The 25,709-nt window shown below is 35.8% G+C and overlaps 1 protein-coding gene across 2 annotated transcripts in view; it reads left to right on the top strand.

The window, feature by feature from the left end:
- C1QTNF3 (C1q and TNF related 3) overlaps positions 1-20,692 on the top strand; it is a 29,514-nt gene extending 8,822 nt beyond the window's left edge. For both annotated transcript variants that reach the window (XM_051989545.1, XM_051989552.1), the window contains exons 3-6: positions 3,170-3,324; positions 9,031-9,160; positions 12,929-13,028; positions 16,345-20,692. In XM_051989545.1, coding sequence (XP_051845505.1) covers positions 3,170-3,324; positions 9,031-9,160; positions 12,929-13,028; positions 16,345-16,504 — 545 coding nt within the window. In that variant the 3' untranslated portion in view covers positions 16,505-20,692. The remainder of the gene's footprint in view (positions 1-3,169; positions 3,325-9,030; positions 9,161-12,928; positions 13,029-16,344) is intronic.
- The last annotated feature ends 5,017 nt before the right edge of the window (positions 20,693-25,709 follow it).

The raw sequence follows: 25,709 nt of genomic DNA, 5'->3' as shown, positions 1-25,709 counted from the left end.
AGTTTTCAAGTTATTCAGGGAACAGATTAATTAGAAGAAAATAGAGGCAAAAGAGACCTGAATATATAATGTATACTGAAGATACACTTCAGTGTGTCATGGGGCAAGATTCGACTGAGCTCCTCCAAAGCTATACCATATTGACTTCTCTAGGACTTTTCCATTTTAACATTCTGTGTTTCTATGATGTACCAAGAATTTGGTTTACAATCCATGAGAGACAATAAGCATGCATACAAATAGCTAAACTTAGGCAGAATGGGAGTTATATTTAAGAAAAGTTCAAAATGCCTCAATACTTGAGAAGAGATAAAAATCATTAAGAGGTGAAATAATATTCACATTTCCATGACATTTTAAGAGTCCTAAAGTGCTTTCCTCTTAAAAATTATTCAATGATATAGGTCCTAAAAGAATTCTTATTCTATTTCAGTGCCTAGCACAATGTTTGGCACAGTTACTAAGTTACTTAAAGCAGTTACTAAGTATTTAATTGACACCCACTTTACAGATAAGGAAACTAAGGCTCAAATAGATTAAATTACCCAGAGTCCCACAATGAATAAATGTTAAAGACAGATCTTCTGACTCCAACTATAGAACTAAAATAAAATTCTTTTTTTCTCTTTTAATTTAGTATTTTATTTTTCTCTAGTTACGGGTAAAATAATTTTAACACTCATTTTTAAAACTTTAAGTTCCAGATTCTTTCTCTTCCTCCCTCCCTACCCCATGTCTTTGAGAATGCAAGCAATTCAATATAGATTATACATTTATAGTCATGCAAAACATTTTCATAATAGTCATGTGTGAAAACAAACCAAAAAAAAACCCTTCACCAAAAATAAAGAATATAAATACAAAAAGTATGGATAGTATTTTTCATCATAAATCTTTCAGAGTTGTATTAGATCATTATATTGCTGAGAATAGTTATATCTTTTATAGCTGATCATCTTACAATATTACTGTTTCTTTGTACATAGTACATTTCCCTTTGCATAAGCTCATAGAAGTCTTTCCAGGTTTTCCCAAGAGCATCCTGCTCATCATTTCTTTGCACAATAGTATTCCATCACAAATACATATCACACGTAGTTGGTGGAATTGTGAATACATCCAGCCATTCTGGAGAGCAATTTGGAACTATGCTCAAAAAGTTATCAAACTGTGCATACCCTTTGATCCAGCAGTGTTTTTACTGGGCTTATATCCCAAAGAGATACTAAAGAAGGGAAAGGGACCTGTATGTGCCAAAATATTTGTGGCAGCCCTGTTTGTAGTGGCTAGAAGCTGGAAAATGAATGGATGCCCATCAATTGGAGAATGGTTGAGTAAATTGTGGTATATGAATGTTATGGAATATTATTGTTCTGTAAGAAATGACCAGCAGGAGGATTTCAAAAAGGCCTGCAGTGACTTACATGAACTGATGCTGAGCAAAATGAGGAGAACCAGGAAATCATTATACACTTCAGCAACAATACTATACGATGATCAATTCTGATGGATGTGGCCCTCTTCAACAATGAGATAAACCAAATCAGTTCCAATAGAGCAGTAATGAACTGAACTAGCTACACCCAGGAAAAGAACTCTGGGAGATGACTATGAACCACTACATAGAATTCCCAATCCCTCTATTTTTGTCCGCCTACATTTTTGATTTCCTTCACAGGCTAATTGTACAATATTTCAAAGTCGGATTCTTTTTGTACAGCAAAATAACTGTTTGGACATGTATACATATATTGTATTTAATTTATACTTTAACATATTTAACATGTATTGGTCAACCTGCATTCTAGGGGAAGGGGTAGAAGGAAGGAGGGAAAAAGTTGAAACAAAAGGATTTGCAGCTGTCAATGCTGAAAAATTACCTATGCATATAGCTTGTAAATAAAAAGGTATAATAAAAAAATAAATTTAAAAAACCAATTACATATCACAACATATTTGGCCATTTCTCAGTTGATGGACAATCCCTCAATTTTCAATTCTTTACCCCCATAAATGTAAATATGCATGGTCATATAGATCTTTTTCCTTTTTGTTTTTATCTCTTTCGGGGTACACAGAGACCCAGAAGTGGTATTTCCATGTCAAAAATGTATGAATAGTTTTATAGTCCTTTGAGCACAACTCCAGATTACTCTATAGAATGGCTGAATCAGTTCATAATTCCACCAAAAGTACATTAATGTCTTATTTTTCCCACATCTCCTCCAACATTTGTCATTTCCCTTTTTCTGTCCTATTAGCCAATTTAATAGGTATCTAGTAGTACTTTTGATTTGTTTTAATTTGCATTTCTCCAATTAAAAATGAGTTAGAGAATTTTTTTCATATGGCTAATAGATAGCTATGTTTACTTCATCTGAAAACTATTCTTATCTTTTAATCATTTATCAATTAGGAAATGACTTATTTTTTTTTTTTACAAATTTGACTCAATTCTCTTTGTTTGAGAAATGAGGCCTTTCTCAAAGAAATTTACTTCAACCTTTTTTTCCCCAGTTATTCTTGCTAGCTATATTTACCCCTTTTCATTCTATTCTCTCTCTCCTTTTACCTTGTACCTCCTCAAAAGTGTTTTGCCTCTGAGTACTTCTTCCCTCAATCTGCCCTCCCTTCCATCACATCCTTCCCCTCATTTATCCCTTCCCCTGCTATTATCCTGTAGGGTAAGATATATTTCTATATCCAATTAAAACAAAATTCTTAGTATAGAAAATACAATCCATATTAAATTGTTACTGTGTCTATAAGTGGAATGAAGAAGAAATCTCAAGCAATTTTATAAACTGGTTTTTAGAAATTGTATGAACTCTTGGATTGACTGTTCATAGTGTTTGCTTTTTTTTTCCTCAACAGTAAACTCAATTCTTATCCCCTGATGGCTTTTAGACGTTTTAGTACTTGGTGAGGTCTAGGCAACACAGAATTGAAGAGGAACAACATTTGTAATAGAAAGATCTATTTTAAGATATTAACATGATCTTCATGGAGCTGTTTTGATTATCTCTTGGTATTTTCAATTTCTGACATTTTGGTGGAAAAGTTCCACCTTGCCTGTTGGTTTCATTAAGGAAAGAAAACCCATGAGCCTGAAAATGAGTGCCAACTTGGCAAGTACAAATATTCTCAAAAGTCTTCTGGTTATTTTAAGGAAATCATGGAAACAATGGCAACAATGGAGCCACTGGGCATGATGGAGCTAAAGGTGAGAAAGGAGACAAGGGAGATCTAGGCCCCCGAGGAGAGAGAGGACAGCATGGCCCTAAAGGAGAGAAGGGGTATCCTGGCATTCCTCCTGAACTGCAGGTAGGTGGCTTGTAAGAACTGAATAAGATCGAGGCACTATTCAGTCTAGGGGAAGAGTTCTAGAGGAGGACTCTCTCATTTGGTCTACCCTAGTTCTCAGGAAGCTGGGTACATGGGACTTTTCCTCTTCAAGGGTCAGAACTTTTCTGAGATTCTGATTCATATGTCTATAGTGCGCATTTAATATATGCTTGTTGATTGAGGAATTAATGTAATATGGCTCCCAGGACAAAATACTCAAAATGTGCTTCCCCTTTTTAATGCAAGTAATTACATAAGTTTTTTGTTATTATTGTGTCTCACTCTTGATTCGTATTGTGTTTGTGATGCATTATAAACTGAGGCTAGATGACAAGCCTAAGAAGATAATATTTTATGGGAATACAGGCAAAATCAAGCACAATTTTAAAAACTCCTCTGTTTGGGTAGAGGATAGAAAAGATATGGAAATATGTTAACCAGCTGGTAAAGCTGGATGAGAATTAACAGTGCCCTTCTTGAGTTCTGGACTCGGCTGAGGAGTGCACGGTGGGAAATGATTTAGAACCCTGCTAAGCTTGCTAAGTTGGTAATTTTCAACTCATCTTATTAGCCAAGGAGCCAGGGGTGGAGTTGGAGGGAAAAGTTGAGGGAAGAAAGGAAGACATCACTGGGGGTGACAGAGCAGGGGACATGGAGCAGAAACAGCTGTGGAAACCTGGCTGGGAGTGGGGGGGGGGGAGGAGGGGAGACAGGCACAGCTGTGTAGAACTGGAGCTGATGTGGCACTGTTGAGTAGCCCAAGACACTGTTTTCTCTTTCCAGGCTATGGGGAAAGAAAGGTAGTCAAAATGAGGGGAAAGGCTAAAGAGGTGATGGCAAAGCCAACAATTTGTAATCTCCCCAGCAGTTCCGTGCCAACTGTACTCTTTCTACACATGTTTCTTTATTCTGTATAACTTGATTGAGGAATTAATGTAATATGGCTCCCAGGACAAAATACTCAAAATGTGCTTCCCCTTTTTAATGCAAGTAATAACAATTTATAACTGTACTCTGGAATTAGTTTTACTTCTTAAACTTCTAGAGAGATCCAGACATGTGTATTTCTTTATTTCCATTAGTGTGTGGCGTGAGTGTTCAGGGGACAGATCTGGAAACAACAAGGAAAGTCATAACTTTTCCTAGTACAGGGCTGAGATCCCAACTTTTGTTAGACCCAAGCCAGTCTTTTGTTAGAGAATTTCTTCTAACTAGGAGCATAATTAGGAGCCATTCATTTGCTTCACGGCTATAGTCCCAAGGACAGAATTAATATGAACCCAGACCTTTCAAGGACTCATAGTGACAATTAGCATTAGAGTTGCATTAAGGAAGGCAACATTTTCAGAACTTAGGTGGTGATAGTCCTGCTCTACTCTTCATCATATTCTTTACCTTTGGTTAATAGATCATTGCTTATAAGTCTATATAGATATAGTCATTATCAGAAGCACAAATATAGTATACAATCTACAATTGACTATACAGTTCATTCTCCCTCCCTTCCTTCTTTCCTTCCTTCCTTCCTGCCTCCCTCCTCCCCTTCCTTCTTTATGAAGACTGAATTAGTACCCTGGATACTTCAGAATCAGTCAGAGTCAGGATCAGCAAAAGCCCTTGATCTTTATTCTTTGTAGACATGAACACAATGGCAATATGAAGCCAGGAGTGACTCTGCTTTCTTACTCCATCCCCTCACTCATCTTACCCCATCCAATCTCTTGATCAAGCTTGCACAGCATAGTGGGCAAGGCCATTTTTTCTCCAAGCATATACTAATAGAGTATTGTCCAATTGGTAATTGACCTTAAGTGCTTTGACCACAGTGCATCTGCTCAGAGTTTTCAGCCCCATTATACTTCCTCCCTTCCTTTTTTCTTCCCTCTTTAATCTCCCTCCCTCCCTTCCTCCTTCCCATCTTTCCTTCCTTCTTTTTTCTTCTTTCCATTTTTCTTCCTTCCTTCCATTTTTCCTCCCTCTCTCCTTTCCTCTATCTTCCTTTCCTTCCTCCCTCCTTTCTTCACTCCCTTCTTTCCTCCCTCTCTCCTTTCCTCTATCTTCCTTTCCTTCCTCCCTCCTTTCTTCACTCCCTTCTTTCTTCCCTCCCTCCTTTCTTCCCTTCCTCCTTCTCTCCTTCCTTCCCTCTTTCTTCTTTCCTTCCTACCTGCCTGACTTTTTTGAAGTATGATGTTAACAGACTTGATTATTTTTTCTTTTACCTGAGATTTCAAACTCTTTCTGCTAATGCATTTTGGCGATTTCTAGTCTTTGGGAGCAGAGTTAAATTACTCTGTTAGATGACCAGAGCACAGCTAGTCTGTGTCAGAGGTGGGATTTGAACTCAGATCTTCCTTACTCCAAATATATTAAACTCTCTTTCCACTGATCCACACTGCTTCATCACCTTGACTAAACTGCCTTTGCTTATTAGCATATTCTTTCCATAGCTCCAACTAAAAGTAGAATGTCTCAGCAGTTGGCTGTGAGAGAATCTCAGGCAGAAATCCAACTAATGGTTACTTTACCATTCTGCCTATCTCTTTTCTCTTATTTTCTACTGATCATACTTCAGACACTACCTCCCATCTTGTTTACTACCTGGAATCCTCTAATTCCAGGTCTTTTCATTTCAAGCCCAGTGCTTATTCATTGAGCAACATTGCCTCAGTCAAGTGTATTCTATTCATCAGAATATCTTTTGAAAATTATTTAATTCTATGAAACAAGAAATTCATTACCTTTTTGTAGGTCACAGACATACACATAGGTGAAGCCTGTGGATCTCTTTTCACAATAATGTTTTAAAATGCATTAAAAATATCTACTATAAAGGAAATCAATGATATGGTAATAAAGTTACATTCATCAGGGTAATAATCTCTGATCTAAGAGGTATCTTTTTAAAATTCATTTTAGGAAAACTCTTTTAATGTCATAATATTTGCAGAAATATATATTAAAACTTCTTAAACAAAGCTGAAATATTAACTATATAAATTATTTTCTAGCCTTTATTCTGGCTTAGAGATTGATTTACATGGTCATATTAGTAAAACCGACCAAGAAATTCACTTTAGTTTGTTTTAGTTCACAATGTAGTAGGATAATACCACTGATGGATTAAAATTATTCCTTATAATTTCCTCTGACTGAGTTATCAATAACTTTCATATATCCATAAATATTTCATTTATACATTGTGGGGATCTTCTTCTTTAAAATATTATATAATATATGATGGTTCTCTCTGGGGGAGACCAGGTTTCTTGGGGAGGTTTTCTGGAGGCAGCCTTAGTTGCAGTTGAAAGTAATAATCACCTCAAAACACAGCCAGTTGATAAAAGTTCAGATCTTTTATTGTCTCCAATATAGCCTGATTAGTTTTCTTAGAGGCCTATCTCTCTGCTTGGTTCCAAGAGCTCTTGCAGCTTTGTCCTTTGCTTCTGTCTCTGCTCTCTTCAGCCGCCAGCCAGTCAAGTGGAAAATGGAATAGATCTCTCTTGCCTCGGAGAGAGGGCTTCTGGCTCTCAATCTCCCAGAGTACTCTGCTTCTGTCCCAGTGTGCATCTAATTCAGCTGAACTCCTGGCTCACAGCTTCTTCACTCTGAAAACTTTCTTGATTCGCCCACTGAAGCTCTATTTATGCTCCTTCAAGAGAGAGGGATTGTGGGATGCGAGAGAGAGATTATGGGTTTTCTCCCATAGTGCTCTCTGGCCCTAAGAGCTTCAAGGGAGGTGTGAATTCACAAAGTCACACAGTTAACTTTGTGAATCTCCATACTTGTGAATTCCAAAGAGTAAAGGTGTGAACACAAGCATTGTATCAATTAGTTCTATTTAGTACCTTGTTTCAGGTTTTGGCCCAAAATATCAACTCTAATGAGTTAGCAATTTGTAAAGATTCCAACAATACATGATTATAATCTATTATGGCAATCAATGTTGGCATGTAAATGACATCTCTGATGCTGATATAATTTACAAACAAAAACCGAATATATGTAATTCTATGATTTGTATTGGTAGGAGTGACCACTGATGAAATCAGTGCTAAGGGTTGGAGATACAAAGATAAAAAAGACACATCCTACCTCAAGGAGCTAATTCTGTTTATGTTTGTATAAAGTTTTAAAATTTTCAGGGGACTTTCTTATATATTATTACATTTGGCTCTTAAAACAACCCCCTGCTATAGAAAGGGTAGATATTATTCACATTTTATACATGGAAAAACTGAGACTGAGCAAGAATAACTTGTCTATAATCACACAGCTGGTTAGTATGGGAGTCAGGTTTTGAAACTAGTTATCTTGCATCCAAATATACCTTTTTTCATAATACCATACTCAGAAGATCTTGATTATCTTTCTTATCTGCCATCCCTTCTCTCTTCCCATTGCTGCCACTCTAGCAAAAGAAGTCATCACGATCTACCTATATTGCCTCAATGGTTTTCTAACAGTTCTTCACACAGAATGTCTCCTTGCTCTCATCCATCATTCCTATTGTTACCATACTAATTTCTATGCACAGATCTGATTACATTACTCCACTGCTCAAAAATCATCATTGGCTCCCTGTCGCCCCAGACAGTTCTCTAATATTATTTGGGATATCGTTGCCAAACTATATCCTGGGAAGAGAGTTATTATTTGTCTGTTAAATTCCTGTGCTGTTGTTTTTCAGCTGTGTCTAACTTTTGCATCCTATTTGGGATTTTCTTGGGTAATATACCAAAGCGATTTGCCATTTTCTTCTCCAGCTCATTTTACAGATGAGGACACTGAGACAAACAGAGCAAAGTGATTTGCCCAGCCTCTTGAGCTACACAACTATTGAATATCTAAGGCCAGATTTGAATTTAGGAATTCCTCACTCCAAGCCTAGCATGCTATGTATTCTGGCAACATCTAGCAGAGCTGTTAAATTCCTACCCATCTTTTAAATCCCAACTCTGATCTTGATTTCCCTCTGTGAAGTTTCCTTATTTTTCCTCCCCTGCCCTAGTGGCAACCTCTCAGACCTCATGCAATGTTTTGTTCCTTTCTGATGTACTACTAATCATGCATTATTTCACATCAAAGTTATCATGATGTTGGTATTATAGCTCTTGATAGACCCTGATCTCCCTGAAAGAAATTGTTTCTAAACTTTATATTTCCCCCAGAGTCAAGCCTGGCTTCTAACTAGACTATATATAAAGAGAAGGCATTAGTAATTGGTAAGAAAAAAAAATACTGAATTCTCCTCTTAAACCTTGAATCACTGAAACTGGGTTTAATTTCAGACCATATCATTCACTTCTTACATAATCTTAGATAAATTCTGTAACTTCTCTAGGCTCCAATCTTCTCATTTGTCAAATGAGGGCATTAGATTTGAGGCAGTATGGGCTATAGAATATAATGTTCAAAATGGAATAAAAAGCCTAGTTTTAAATTCTATATTGGCACTTCACTAGCTATGTCTGTCCCTGGGCAAGATACTTAATTGCTCTGTGCCTCAGTTGCTTCTCCTGAACAATTCAGAGATTTGGAATCCAAGGTCTCTAAGTTCTCCTGATTCTAAATATATGACCTTTTTAACTGAATAGAAGAAGAGAAGAATTGAGATGAGGTTGGGCACCCAGGCTTCTTTTCATGTTCCTCCTTTACCCCTTACCTTGACTAAGGCTATTTCCACAGATTGCCTTCATGGCATCCATGGCTACTCACTTCAGCAACCAAAACAGTGGAATAATCTTCAGCAGTGTGGAAACCAACATTGGAAACTTCTTTGATGTCATGACTGGGAGATTTGGGGCCCCAGTGACAGGTGAGTAGATTCTGTTTGTTTTTAAGGAAGGAATTCTTTGTCTCAAACTTACATAAAAGAAAAAAAGAGCAGTTTATTAATGACTTTTTGATGGGTCTCAACATAGAGGAATTTGAAGTAGACATTAAATCACAGAATCAATCACAGAATCTGAGTGGGAAAAAGAACATTTAAGGGGACATCTAAGCCAACCTATAACCCAAAAAGAATATCCTCTACTATAGCAGAGGTATATATATACACCTAGCACTCCTGAGCCTGATAGAATCAGATTAAATTGTAATTAGGAAATAGTAACAAAATAAATAAAAATACAATAGAACATAGATAATATCAATAAATGGTTATCTAAGTCAATATGTGGCTTCAGAGGTCCTTATACAGTTTAATGGCCCTGATTGTATTTGAGTTTGATACAGTAGTCTAGTCCAGAGATTTTTCCACTCACAAATCCTTTTCACCCAAGAAATTTTTATGTAACCCCAGGTATAAATAGGTATAAAAGTCAAACATTTACTGATAATAAATTATAATTTCATGACCACTACATTCAATTACAAGACACTAGATAGAGTTGCTACCCACAGTTGAAGAAGCTGGGATCTAGTCTATAGCATCTCTGACAAGTAAATAGCTATCCAGTCTTTGCTTTAAATCTTCTAACGAGGGGGAATCTATTATCTCCCAAGGAGGTCCATTATAAAGATATCCACTCCTCATCTTTTCTCATAAAGAGAAGTCCTCCTTTCACCAAAGAGATGAGAAGCCAGTGGTAGGCAGCCTTTAATTTGCTCCAAACCTATCACATTTTTTTCTCTCTCCCTTTGAATTACCCTCACTTGCCCACATTTTTTTTCCTTCCAGAGAATGAAGTTTTGATTTTCTATTTAAAAACTTTCAACAATTCCTCATCATTTGCTTAATTAATCCTAAAATCCCTAGCTTACCTTACTTTATCCTTTAGATCTCTGTTAGCTCATTTGCAAAATTAAAGGGATAGATGGATGATCCCTGGGATACTTTCCAGTTCTAATACTGTCTATCTTTCTTGATCTGCCACTTAAGATGTGATATTGGGTCCAATTTGTTCCTTGTCAAATATCATACAAATACTTGCATCCCCTTTCTCATGGAGTTATGACAAACAGAGGTGTAACCAGACAAAGATAGGAGCTTTATTCCCAGGTCAGAGAATTGAAAAGCTAGCATAAAGTACCATCCCAGAAAATGTTTAACAGGTTTGGTGCACTAGACAGAGTACTAGGCCTAGAGTTAAAAATGATCTTGGACTTTTGCTATCTGAGTGATCCTGGGCAAGTTACTTAATCTCTGCCTCTCTTAATTTTCCCATCTATAAAATGGATGTAGTAATAGCACCTACTACTCTTCCCTAATTGTTGTGAGGATAAATGCTAGTTATTATCCTCTTCTTCCCCTACTTCTGGAGTTAGTGTGGAAGCCTTAATTTAGGGTACACATCCCCCTGAAGCAAGTTTCCATTTTTCACCCAAGATAAGCTTAATCTTCCTATCTATCCATTTTTCCTTTTGTCCCAGACACAAAAAAATGTCTACGAATGGCAGAGATCAGGAGAAATTCAATTCAATTCCACTAAAGAAGCATTTACTAAATGGCATTATCAAATCATATAGCCATCATCACTTTTTCAATTTTATTCAACCCTTTAAAAAGCCTGTGAAACTATCCACCACCTTTTCAGATGTGTGCTTACCCTCTTATAAAGCCATCCAACACACTCCAGTCTGCTAATGTGACATCGGTAACCTTGGACTATGGCTTGGACTGTGATTCAAAAATACTTCTCTCCTTTCCTTACTCCACCCCAACCCATGCATTGATTTATATATCAATTTTAACAAGATTTTCTCCTTAACCTCAAAGCTATGCTGTTTTCTTCTTATTACTATTAGTTCATTGGAAGGATTTTATAGTCCAGCTCTTAAAATTTTTGTTCATTTTTAATGACATGGAATTAAAGATAGCCCTAGGCTTTTTGAAGAAAAATCAGTCCTTTGGTGCATTTTTAGCCCTTTTTGAAAAGACATTAATCTAGTTTTGAAACTGTTTTTAGTTAAGTTGTGTCTAACTCTTTATGACCCCATTTGGGGTTTTCTTAGCAAAGATACTGAAGTGATTTGCCACTTCTTTCTCATTTTATAGATGAGGGAACTAAAGCAAACAGGGTTTAATAATTTGCTCAGGATCACATGGCTAGAAAGTGTGTGAGATAAGATTTGAACTCAGGAAGGTGAGTTTTTCTGACTTCAAGTCTATCACTGTGTCATTCAACTATCCAGATTTTAAGTAATAAGAATTCCTATGGTTGGATGTATTGTGAGTACTTCATTGATGGTGTATAATTTCATGCCTTTCCAAAACAGAACAAAAAAATTACCAAAAATCTTTCTTGTAAGATGTTTATAAATTGTTTGGGCTAAAGGGGATTTTAGAGCCTATATGGTACAACCTCCTCATTTTCCAAATGAAGAAACTTAGGTCCAAGATGATGATTTCCCTACATATTTCATTATATCAGGACTATAACAACTCCTTTTCTAGTCTAAGACCTATAAAGCCTTAATTCAACCAGTTCTTAATTATCAAGCAATTTCTAGGTGCTTGTCAGACAATACGATCTCTATTGCCAAGCTTAAGCCAGTTCACTTTCCTCACCTTAAGAAAGACTCAGTTCGTGCCCAAAGGGCTATAAAACTGTGCGTACTCTTTGATCCAGCAGTGTTTCTACTGGGCTTATATCCCAATGAGATCTTAAAGTAGGAAAAGGGACTCACATGTACAAAAATGTTCATGGCAACACTTTTTGTAATGGCAAGAAACTGGAAACTGAATGGATGTCCATCACTTGGAGAATGGCTAAATAAGTTATGGTATATGAATGTTATGGAATATTATTGTTCTATAAGAAACAATCAGCAGGATGGTTTCAGAGATGCCTGGAAAGACTTACATGAATTGATGCTGAGTGAAATGAGCAGAACCAGGAAATCATTGTATACAGCAAGAACAAGATTATACAAAGATCAATTCTGATGGACATGGCTCTCATCAACAATGAGATGATTGAGGCAAGTTCCAAAGATCTTGTGATGAAGAGAGCCATCTGCACTCAGAGAGAGGACTGTGGGAACTGAATATTAATCACAACGGAACATTTTCACTTTTTTGTTATTGTTTGTATGCATTTTGTTTTCTTTCTCTTTTTTTCCTTTTTCATTTGCTTTTTCTTGGGCAGCAAAATAAACTGTACAAATATGTATTCATATATTGGATTTAACATATATTTTAACATGTTTAGCATATTGGATTACTTGACATCTAGGGAAGGGGATGAAAGGAAAGGGGGGAAAATTTGGACCTTACAAGGTATTGTAAGGGTCAATATTGAAAAATTATTCATGCATTAAAAAAAAGAAAGAGTTCATAAGAAACATCAGTTCTTCAAAAGATGCTAGGGTAGGAGTTTGTCTGTGAATGCAAACATTTAACTTGTAATGAGTCGAGCAGCATAATAAAGAAAATGCCATGGCCACCATGGTCCACAAGACTGTGAAGAGGCAGACATAACCAAACAATAACATAATGTTATATTTAACAAGATAGTAATAAAATGCCCTATTTGTCTCCCCTTTAGAACTTTTTGTTTTCTTCTGTGTAATTTTTTAAAATCTTTGATTGTTTTTTCTTTTTTTTTGTCAATTCAATCATTTTCTGTGCCATCTTTTCCAGGGGTCTATTTCTTTACCTTTAGCATGATGAAACATGAAGATGTGGAAGAAGTGTATGTGTATCTGATGCACAACGGCAATACAGTCTTCAGCATGTACAGGTACCCTGGCTTTTCTATCAAAGTTCTTGAATGTATTCCTGTTTGAGAGCTTCTGAAGAGTTTGTCTTGGCAAGATCTGGTTTCTCTTTTCCCAGAACTTCTGCTTCATAGACTTATGTAGGTACTCCTATGTTTATAGAGACTTAAATCTTTTGAGAATTGCCCCATTTAAAATCATAAGCAGCTTGAACTGCTCAGAAGAATCAGTTAAATTTTCAATGTAAGAACTTATTCGTTGGAAATCAACAAACATTGCAAATCAGGGTTTGATTTGTTTTGTTGATTGTCCAAACTTTTTTTTAAAAAAATCATGGAAAATGTATAAATAATACAGATTAAAATCTCAAGTGTAATCATTGGACACTTCTCCATCCCCACTAGACCCTGCTGATTGCTAAATGTTACCAGCATATTCCTGGTTTTGAGGTAAAGAATCCATTGAACTTAAGCAGATTTTGGCAGCCACTACTAATGGCACCATGACTAATTGACAAATGGAGATTTACTAGTTAATGGTGACACAATTTGTCATTAAAAATATTGCATTTAAAAAGAGATTATGAGAAACTGGTTGCAAGTCCCAACCTTGTCACATGTAAGCAGTATGACTGTGGACAAGTTATTTCATCTCTATCTGCCTTTGTTCCTCTCTCTATTAGAGTTAATACCATTAAAATTATTTGATAATCCACTTGTAAAAAAAGAGACAAGCAGAAATGTTAGATAAATTAGTTATTACAATTTCTTACTTTAAGTATCTTTCTCAGTCTTCACTTTCTCTTCTTTCACTTTCTTGTTCTCTTTATCTATTGAAAAACATTTGTTCCTTTTTCTTCCTCCATTTCTTTTCCTTCTCCCTTGGCCAAGTCATAGCATTTTCAGTCTGCACCCTGCCACATTCTTGGTTGACACCCAGAACTAAAATGGCTTCTGGGTCCAGAATTGAAAGGTGATGGGTTTCAAAGTTAGGTCCCCTCCATGACAGCTCCACTGCTGTAATGAGCAATATAGTAACAGGCTCTCAGAGGGACCTACAAGTCTCAGAATAAACTGGGTGCCATGTGTTAAGGACCAACGACTTGGTGCAGGATGATTGCCTTAATCCTCCTAACCTTGCTCTAGAGAAATTCCAGGTTTCCAAGAAGACTGATAAGTGTTTTTTTGAAGTTAAATCTAGGAAACATTTATTGAAGTCTACTATATGCCGGGTACAATATTAAGCAATTGAGGTACAAATGCCAAAAGCAAAACCCCAACATTGCCTTCCCTTAATGGAATCTCACATTCAACTGGGCGGATATAAGACATATGCAGCTAAGCATAACTCAAGGTAATTTGAGGAGGGAAGGAGGGGTAGAAGAAATGAATGGGGAAAGGCATTCAGTGATGCTGTAGCCCCTAAGCAAAGGCTAACAGGAACATAAAGATTCTGAAAGGTAGAGAGAGGGGGAGGTCCAAGTGTCCAGGGCTGAAATGTTCCATTCACTGAAGGCATACTTAAGACTACTTTAAAATGGACCAAGTTCCCTAGACAGATATTTTGCTTCTATTTCCTAGGTATGCATGGGCTTTCTTGTGGCATCTAGGTGACACACAGTGAATAGAATACTGGGTCTGGAATTACGAAGAGCCAAATTCAAATTTGAATTCATATATTAGTTCTGTTACTTTGGGAAAATCATTTGACCTCTGTATGTCTCAGTTTCTCCAACTATAAAGTAATAGTTCCTCCTTGCAGAATTGTTGTGAGGATAGACTAAGATAATTTTTGCAAAATGCTTAATAAGTGCTTATTTCCCTTCCTTCTTGAAATAAAGCATACATTTTCAGGGCCAGGTTTTAAGAAAATCTGCTTCTGAGGATTCCTTTATTACCTTCATTCCATATATAAAATTAGTTGTTAAGTCTTGTCAATTTTATCTCCATAGCATTTCTCACATTCATCCCCTACTTCCCCTCACGTATCTTCTATTCCAGTTAAGAGCTGAATCACCTCTCAATCTTACTTTTAATAGCTCCCAACTGGTTTTCCTATTTCAAATCTCTACCATCTCTAATATTTTATCTGTATAGCTTTCAGATTGATTTTCCTAAAGTACAGATCTGTCCATGTCACTTCACTGTTCATTAAACTCTGATGACTTCCTGTTATCTCTAGTATTCAATACAAATTCTTCTGACATTTAAAACTCTTTACAATATGACTCCAAACTACACATCCAGATTTATTTTATAGTATTTATTCTCCTTAACACACTCTTTGGTGCATTCAGCTTAGCCTTCTAGGCTGTTTGTATCCCATCTCCATACCTCTGCATAGGCTGTCTCCCTATCTAGAATGCCCTTTCTTTTTATCTCCAGCCCTCAGAATTCTTAATTTTTTTCAAAATATGGCTAATTTTTTTCCTCTTTACTATTTGCTAATCTCTCCCTTGCTAAGAAACCTCCCCCCAATTACTTTGTGTTTATTTTATATATATTTTGCATATATTATTTTTAAATGTGCCCATTCTTCCTCCCTCTTTAGGTTGTAAGTGTATTGCAGGAAAGAGCTTTTTCATTATGTCATCGTTTCATCTGTTTCTCACAGTAGATACTTATAATTAATATATGTTTTCTTATTTTTTTTATTATTGGTATAGGACAGGGTGTTTTAAACTTTTTCCACTCACAACCCCTTTTCATCCAAGAAATTTTTACATGACCCTGAGTATATAGATACATAAAATAAATATACAAACCAAACATTTATTGATAATAAAATTTTGTAACTCCTACATTCAGTTGCAAGACCCCATATGGAATCACAACCCACAGTTTAAGAAACTGGGCTATTCTGAGCCATCTGGCACTTCTTTAGACACTAAGACTACTCCTTTGTTAGCATCTTGGTGTTACTGCATTAGCAGGGGATACATCTCTGAGAGGGAGCATTGAGATTTTGATGTTTCTGTGCAAGTTCCCCTCAAAATATATCTTAAACAAGCCAGTGCCAAGTATTATTCATTCTTTTCTCTGTCAAAGAATAAAACAAATTAATACACACTTAAGCTTTCTCCTATTAAAAAAAATTCCAATTATTTCTGGTACAAAATTGAAATAACTATATTCCTACAATTCAGAAGCCAAAACTCTTTCTGTAAATTCAAGGACTAAAAAGTTACAGCATAGGACAATTTTCTGACTAGATTTTTTATTTTGCCCCCCCTTCAACTGATGTCTTAAGAAAACTGACAGGTTCTTCTTCTAAATTGGTCTAAATGGGTTACTTTTTGAAATGTCAATTGACAATAAGATCTTACTTTTTTCCCTGTAGCTATGAATCAAAAGGAAAATCAGATACATCAAGCAATACTGCAGTGCTGAAACTGGCCAAGGGGGATGAGGTTTGGCTACGGATGGGGAATGGGGCACTACATGGAGATCACCAGCGCTTCTCTACATTTGCAGGCTTCCTGCTCTTTGAAACTAAGTAAAAAAAAAAAAAAAAAAAAAAAAACAAGAACAAGAAGAAAAAGAAAAAGAAAAAGAAAAAAAAGCATCTGCATTGGGGGGGTGGGGAAGTTTCATTTTCCATGGGCGATAATTCTTATGATATTTCTTACGGTCTAAGGAAGATTTGAGAACTGTGGAATAACATGTCAGGATTAACAGAACAGAACAGGATGCTTTACATAGACAAGCATCATCACAGGCAGGTAACCCTTTGGGAGGCCATGATAGATTTAGAGGCCTATATATAAATGATAAAGCCTGCCTATAAAAGTCACCAAAGACTTATTTAGCCTGGGCTAGAAAGGTCAGTATGTTAAATCATATTCTACCAAACACCTGAAAGGGAATTCATGTTGGCCAGGGGTGAGGGGTGGGGGGCAGAGAGGACTGTTTAAAAGTTTTTTGGCAAGAAGAGCTTTAAGGATCATTCCATATCATCTGAGGCCTTCACACTGATCATTTCAATATAAACCAATGCTTGCCACAGCCATATACAGATACTTGCCTAGACAAACTGGTCCTAAGTAAGCTCCTGGTGAAAGGACAGAGAAATTAGAAAGTCCCTAAGGATTAGCTCCTTGGAAGATTCAACATCAAGGTATAAGTTGCTCTTGTGAGAGCCTGTACAGCCTGTGAATTCAGCTTGAAATCATTTCAGAGCGCAGCAGGTTTCTCTTAAGAATTAATCAATCAATAACCATACTACGTGCCAGGCACTGTGCTCAGTGATATAAAGAAAAAAATGAAGCAATTATAGAAAAATGAATTTAAATGTAAATTAAGGAAGAAATGGCAAGAGCTTTAGGGTTCTGTTGAGGATGGGGTCAGCATAGCTCTTCAAAGGTCCAGGTTCTGCCACATGGAAGCTCAATCATCCATTCTCATGAAACAGTAGCATAGTCTAACACTGAAGAGTGAAATCTTTATGATCTAGCATTTATACAAGAGTGGGAGTACAGGTGCTGAGGAAGAGATTTGTCATGTACCAATGACTTCTAGAAACAGAGTCCAGGAAGTCATTTGAGTTATTGAAAGTCTAGATTCCAAATCATCCCTTGACTTTTTTAAAGGTCTAAGGTGAGATAGAAGATGGCAACAACTGAAATGAAATTTTGTGAGAACAAATGATTCAACTGTAGAAGAAAGAGCAGGAGCTTGGTATTGATGGGGGTTGGAGCTAAATAGGAAGCACCAAGATTCTCAGGACCTACATGCCAGGCAATTTGGCAGATTCAGGGAAGGTCCATCAGGAAGTGACTTTCTGATCTTGTGGACTGCAAATCAATGAATATAGCACAGTTGTTTAAGAGTCTTAATCTTTTTTAACCCTATAGCTACAATTCTAAGAAGATAATTTAAGGTAGCTTTTATTAGGACTCTTAATGTAGCAATATTATTCTAAAATATTCTCAAGGCCTCATAATTATTCAATTTCTATCTTGTCTTTAAATGTGTTTTCTTTACATTTTTATTGATATCTTTTGTTTTAACATCACCTTTATTTCCAACTAGATACCTCCCTCTTTTCCCACGCATTGAGCCAAATTTTATAACAAAAAAAGAGAAAAAGGTTGATCAAAACTAACCCAATCTCCCTTTAAAAATTAAAAAAGTATAGAGAACATTTTTCTAGACCAAAATTATGCCTCTCTACTGGGTAGTAGTTTTTAAAAAGGATCTTTACATGATCCAAACTTAGGCCCATCATATAATATTTTTGATGTTTGACTCTTTATTCTTAGTGCTGGGGTTTGGCATCCCTCCAAAGAAATTTTTTTGGGGTTAAGAATAGACACTAGGTGATTCTAGTCTAAGGAGTCACATGAGAGAAGCAAGATTGCAAACATCCAGTCTCTAGATACTATAGGTAACAAATAATACTCAAAGGTTTTTTTTTTCTTCTTACAAAATCACTCTGATAACCACTGCCAATTTATATCCCTTCCAAATACAATTATTCTAGGGTCTTTAAGCACATAAAATGAAACTAAACAAGTTAGCCTAATAAAACCTAATTTCAATTGCATTTTAGATGAAAAGGAAAATGAAACATGACTATAAGATAGAGAAACAATTAAAGAAAAAACAAAACAAACACCTCAGTTTACCAGAACCATAAATGTATGGAATGCTTTTGGAAGACCTTCTACTGATTACAACAATGCCTCCAGAGGTCACATAATTTCTTTATCTCCTTTGTGGAATCTGTTTTAAGAGACAGTTTATGAGAAATCAATTAACCTTACCATTTTATAATTAATGCTAGATTTCTTTTTAACCTTAAAAGGATATTCCCTACCTATCTATTACCAGCTTGATTCCCTACTTTTTTCATTAAATTGGACACCAAATGGCTTTTGGATTCTGGAAATCATATCCATCTACAATGAAAGCATTTCTATCTGCTTTCAAGAGTATTCAAGAAATTGTCACAGATTTTAAAAGCAATGTCTAAGAGATTCTCTAATGATCTGAAGAAGGGCAGCATAGAACTGAGGACTATTTTGAAAAGAGTAATTGTTATTTACATGTACAAGTTCTGATTTTTTTAAGTCAATCACATAAAATAGCAGTCATAACTTGTTCTGTGAATGCTTTAAAACAACTATTGTGCTGGGATAATGATGTATCCCTGATGCTAGGGAGGCAGAGGCTTCTTCATCGCTTGAACTCAGGAATTCTGAGTTACAGTGGCTAAGCCAATAAGATGTCCAAACTAAATTTCATACAATATGGTGAGTCTCCAGGCTACCAAAGGAATGGTAAACAAGTCAAGGTAAAAAAAAAATAGGTCAAAGCTCTTAGGCCATCAAGATTGGTACTAGGATTTGAGTGGCCACAACACTTCTAGCCTTGAATATATATGGAGATTTAGCCTAACAAATAATAATAATGAGGAAAAAAACTTTTAGGGATTAGAAGGAAGGAATGGATAGATGAGTACTATGGAAATACAGCATCACAGAATTTGAGTTGGACGCGGCCTTAGCAGCCACCTAGTTGAATCTATACCAGAAAGGGAATCCTCCCACTACAGTAACCAAGATAAAACCTGGAAGGATGGTTTGAAAACTGTCCTCTAGTAAACACACACATATTTGAGTTACCCCATAATTATTCTTCAGGCTTGGCCATAGTATACAATTGCTACCCCATTGAGCTCATTCCAAGAATTGTCAGCAAGAGAATAATAGCAATTCTCCTCTTGTTCTTCACTTCAGTTGATACATATATTCTTGAAAATCTCCACATAAATGAATTGTCAAATTGAATAGAAATTTAAATTCATTAGAAATCTTAGGAGTCATTGAGTGAATGAATCTCTTTTTAAAGTGAAAAACCATAACTGGATTTTTTTTTAAAATCAGAATGTGCTTTTATTCCCTACTGGGGGGGAACCAAAATTGGATTTCCCAAGATGTGACTTTGAAACCAATAGCTCCATAAACATGCTATCTAGAACCAGAGGACCACATCAAGGCTATCCTAATAACCTTCCTAATATCATTTTCTATGTTATGCCCTTTTGAGTTTCCAGATAGACTTTCTAAAATACTTTTAAAATCTTTCCTTTGACGCATAAAAATGTGCATGCTCTTTTATATATAGTGATTTTAAAAGTGAAGGCATACTAGCCATAATATACTTGACATTTTTGTGAATTTTTCTATACCAATATTATAGAAAATTTTCTTATGAATTTATTGTCAACAAGTGTAGTGAGAAGCTCTACAGAGCTCCAAGGAGTTTCCACAACCACAAAGTATATTGCATTATGAATAAAATGTCTTATTGGCATTTCAAGTTGCCTCCAACAAAACCTCTGAAGCATATTCATGATAAATTTGGGCTATAAATGTTATGAGCCAATAATATATAGCAATGCATGTCAAGTAAATATGTATCAACACATACACTGTTTCATTTTTGTTAAATGTGCTATTTCTTGATATTCTAAATAAATATGCAGTTATAAAACTTGGTGACTATAGCACTGTTTACATTAAAATAACCCAAGTATAAGATATAGCCAAGTATCATAGAATGTATCTATATAAGTGTACAGACAGGTCTTAGGAATTGGGTTCCCAACCCAAACTATCAATAGATCACTATATTGTTTTAGCACATAGTTGAAACCTAATAAATGTTGTTTTTAAAAATTGTAACTTCATTCTTGCATTTGTAAGTTTGTTGGCTTTTAAGAAGGAATTAGTTAATAAAGTCAATTCTCAACTTTTGAGGGGATGATGTTCCTAGAAAACGATGCAAAAGTAAAACATGCAAATGTTGATCCATTGAGTCTATAAGGAATAGGAAGTTAGGGTCCTGCAACTATCCAAAACTGTTATTTTTCACTAGAGATTTCAAAAAAATCTTTCTGCCTATAATTCTTTATTATAAAATATTTTGACAATATTTACTTTTCCCATCACAGTAATCATGAAATAATCTATAAAATGTAGTACAGAAATTTTTCTTACAATTCTCTAGAATTTTATGACCCTTTGTGCTAACATTTCAATAAAAAAAAATGTTCTCAGACAATATTTACTTTTCATAACACATTAAATCTATAATATAAATAATATATAGCAAATAAAAGTATTTTTTCACCACATCAGATGATGGTACGAAGACTATATGTTAATATAGTTGTTGTAAATGTCCTTTAAAAACTTAGGGAGAGGTTGCTGGGTCTTAGTTGCTATTGTTGGAAGACACTTGAGACTGATGAGGTCTTAACATCACCTCCAACACTCTGTCCTTTATGGCATTGGTGAAGGATATACAACCTTGATCAGATCAACAGAGGCATAACTGCAAAATAAAACTTAAGTTTGAAAGGCAAATATTCAACAAACATACAGAGAGCTCTTTGTTATAAAATGGTAAGGTAAACAAGATCAGTGAAGTCCTTAAGGACATACAAACTGCTTCAAAAACTTGAGTAAATTGTGCCTTTAATTTCCCCTCCACTTTTCTATGCATAGGTATGGATGTATGCAATTGCCCATGCAAAAATGAAAATGAAATTACTAATAAAATCACACATATCCTTGAAATCAAAAAAGTTAAAACATGTGAACATTGAGGATTGACTGTACTTGTGTCAACATGGAATTTGGGGAAATGAGAGACACTATTGAGAAGAGTGAATCCTTGTTAGAAGAGAAGAAAGGAATAGGACGGGGTGGTAGCTTTGGAAAGAGAGGAGGAGGTGTTGAAAAGGAGAAGAAAGGTCACAGGCTCGACTTTCCATGTTTAACAATTTTTCATGGGGTCAGCCTGTTCAATCAGCAAGCAATTTTAAAGCACCTACTATGTGCTAAGCACTGAGTTTGGTGCTAGTGATACTAAGCAAGTCTGCCTTAATGAAGTTTACATGACAAAGTTTAGAGATCCTAGATTTGGAAAAAAAAATATTAATTGTATAATAACTCTAGTTCTGTTTCTGCTTCAATGTAATTTTCTCCTGATGCAATATCATAGACATTCACCTTTTGCAACAACATTAAACATTGTAATAGGAATGTCCTATATGGAAGGAAGGACCAAAGTTGTTTTGTTTTTTTTAAACTAGTAAGAGAATTCTCCCCACCTTCCAAACCAACCAATCAGAGAGCTAGGTTGAAAAATAAAATGCACCACCATACTGCCACCTAGTGCAAATTTCATTAAGAAGTTGAGAAAGGAGCAAGAGCAACCTTTTTGAACAAATTTCTGTTGAATTCCAAATGTGGATCACAGTTGTTGCTAACTGTACAGGCTGACCAGTACAATGCTTGGACTTTATCAAATGGGGGGGAGGAGGTGTTTGGCAAATATGGACAAGATGAAGAGGGGAGGGGATAATCCAAAGTTGTTACCAAGACACCATTTTTCCGAATATCTACCCTCAACAAAAATCATAATAATTTTACTTATATTTATATTATACTTATATTTCCTTATGATGTGTGCATGTCTAGATGTGTATATATACACACACACATATATAGCCACTGTGCCACTGAGAATATATAGATACTGCCTGTGTGTGTATATGTATATACACACACATTAGTATGTGTGTGTATATATATATATATATCCCCACTTGAGCACACCTGCTTCTCATGAGAATCACTGAATAAAGAATTCTTTTCTCATTCTAAAAGAGCATTGGTTGTAACAGTACTCTTGGAAACTGGGGAAGCTATCCTGGTGGATTCCTTTCCTCATCACAGCTGGTGCCTTTCCTGTTTCTGTAATCATAATTGTCATTTTCTGTTAGAATTGGGATTTTAAAAAATGAATCTTCCTTTTCAGTATTATTTTTTAGACTGTCTTTAATAAATACACCTATTTGGAAATGGCTAATAACATAAATGTATTTGTTCCCCAGGTGAAAATTATCTTGTGATTTTTAATCAGATGGTAGCTGCCTGGGGACTCAGCTCTGAAAAAGTGAAAGAATAGAGAAGTCAGTTCAGCAACTGACAAAAATATAATTGAAGGGAAACACAATTTCTTAAGTCAAAAATTGTCTGATCACAGAACAATAGACTGGTAATGAAAAGTGATATGAGGCCTCGCTATATTTCACAGACTAAGGGATAATTTCCCACATTCACAGGAAGATCGTGTGCAACAGTGGAAAGAGCAATAGATCTGAATATTCCAAACTCTCTCTCTTTCTAAGGCTGTGACTTTAGGCAATCAAGGCAAGCATATATTTTAAATATCTTTATGTTTTATTTTATTATATTTTAAATATATTTTATATACAAGGCACTAGGAATACAAATACTTGACTTCTCAGGGTCCTGATTTCATTGTCTACAAAATGAAAGGATTGTATTACATGACCTCTAAAATTTCTTCCAATTCTCAATATTCCATCCCCTATTATGGAATCTGCCTTCTTTGTTTAGGTGCCTCACTATTTCACTACATAGTCAAGAGCTGTCTAAAATTTGTTACCATCAATCAATTCCTCAATCAATTAACAGGCATTTATTTAGCACCTACTATATGTTAAGCACTGGGGTTTGAAGTACAAATAACAAAATGATCTCTACTTTCAATAACTGTTTAATCATGTCCAGCTTTTCACGACCCCATTTGGAGTTTTCTTGGCAAAAATTCTGGAGTGATTTCCCATTCCCTTCTCTTGTTTGCTTTATGGATAAGGAAACTGAGGCAAAACAGGGTAAAGTGACTTGCCTAGGATCACCCAGATTTTAATTCTCTAAGGTCAGATTTGAAGTTAGGAAGATGGCTCTTTCTGACTCCAAGTCCAGGGCTCTATCCACTGCACCACCTAGCTACACACACACATACACATAGACACACACATATATATTATATTCTGATAGGAGAGGCAAGTATGTATAAAAATATCTACAGCATGTTTCTCTGTTGAGGACTACACTTAAAAGTGTGGAACCCAGAAAAATCTATAAAAAAGGTTCAAGAGAATTGCATCTTGAACAAAGTGGTTCAGTACTCCAAGGCCCCACCTCCACCACCCCCAGCTGTGAATCACAGCACATTAGAGAAATTAAAAGATGTTTTAGTAATGGTTACCTCACTCTCTGAGCAGAACTGGCCTTTAGGAACTTCTCTGACCCACACTGGCATTCAGGATAAGAGTCTGGAGGTCATTTTTGCTGATGCAAATGTTGCTTGCAAAAGAATGTATGCTTTTCTTAAAACAATAATAATCTTTCTGTGCTTAGAAAATATTCTTGTTGGAGGGGATGTGGGAAAACAGGGACACTGATACATTGTTGGTGGAATTGTGAACACACCCAGCCATTCTGGAGAGCAATTTGGAACTATGCTCAAAAAGTTATCAAACTGTGCATACCCTTTGATTCAGCAGTGTTTCTACTGGGCTTATACCCCAAAGAGATACTAAAGAAGGGAAAGGGACCTGTATGTGCCAAAATGTTTGTGGCAGCCCTGTTTGTAGTGGCTAGAAGCTGGAAAATGAAAGGATGCCCATCAATTGGAGAATGGTTGGGTAAATTGTGGTATATGAACGTTATGGAATATTATTGTTCTGTAAGGAATGACCAGCAGGATGAATACAGAGAGGACTGGTGAGACTTACATGAACTGATGCTAAGTGAAATGAGCAGAACCAGGAGATCATTATATACCTCAACAACGATACTGTTTGAGGATGTATTCTGATGGAAGTGGATCTCTTCGATAAAAAGAGCTTTAATTGATCAAAGATGGACAGAAGCAGCTACACCCAGAGAAAGAACACTGGGAAATGAATATAAACTGCTTGCATTTTTGTTTTTTATTCCCGGGTTATTTATACCTTCTGAATTCAATTCTCCCTGTGTAACAAGAAAACTGTTCGGTTCTGCACACATATATTGTATCTAGGATATACTGTAACCTATTCAACATGTAAAGGACTGCTTGCCATCTAGGGGAGGGAGTGGAGGGAGGGAGGGGAAAAATCGGAACAGAAGTGAATGCAAGGGATAATGCTGTAAAAAATTACCCTGGCATGGGTTCTGTCAATAAAAAGTTATTTAAAAAAAAAGAAAATATATATTCTGTATAGATATTAAATAAATCAGAGGCAAGAGGCAAAAGAATAGAAGTAAAAGACGGTAACTGCCTTTCAGTCTCTTTGTATCTATACAATTTGACCTTAAAAAACAAAAAGCAAAACAAAAAACTAACAGAAAACATTTTTCCTATTCATCCTCTTCTCTCTGCTCATATGGCTATCACTCTAGTTCAGGCCCTCATTAATGTTTGTGGGACTATTACAATAACTTGCAAATTGAATTAATTGACTCCAGTCTTTGCCATCTTTGACTCACCTTTTACATGGTTGCCAAAATGATATTTTTAACACATATGTTTAACTATGTCATTCTCTTGCTCAAAAAACCTTGATAGCTCCCAAATGATTTCAGGATCAAAATATGTAGTAAGAATAATTAACTGACACCCTTTCCTCTTCATTTGTGGGAACTTGGGCCACCTCTGGGAAACCATGTATGAATTTCAGTGATAACACTTAAGTAATTAATGTACAATTACGCATTACTTTCATACTATAAATTTCTTCTTTTCTTATTTAAATCATGGTTCTGAGCAGTAATAAACTTGTACCCTTCCCTGCTTTGGGATAATGCAATAATTCCTTGATTCCTTTGATGACAGGAG

This window comes from Antechinus flavipes, chromosome 1, assembly GCF_016432865.1.
Source record: "Antechinus flavipes isolate AdamAnt ecotype Samford, QLD, Australia chromosome 1, AdamAnt_v2, whole genome shotgun sequence".
NCBI lineage: Eukaryota > Metazoa > Chordata > Mammalia > Dasyuromorphia > Dasyuridae > Antechinus > Antechinus flavipes.
Note: the sequence above shows the minus strand (reverse complement) of the source record. Positions and strands in the feature narration are given on the sequence as shown.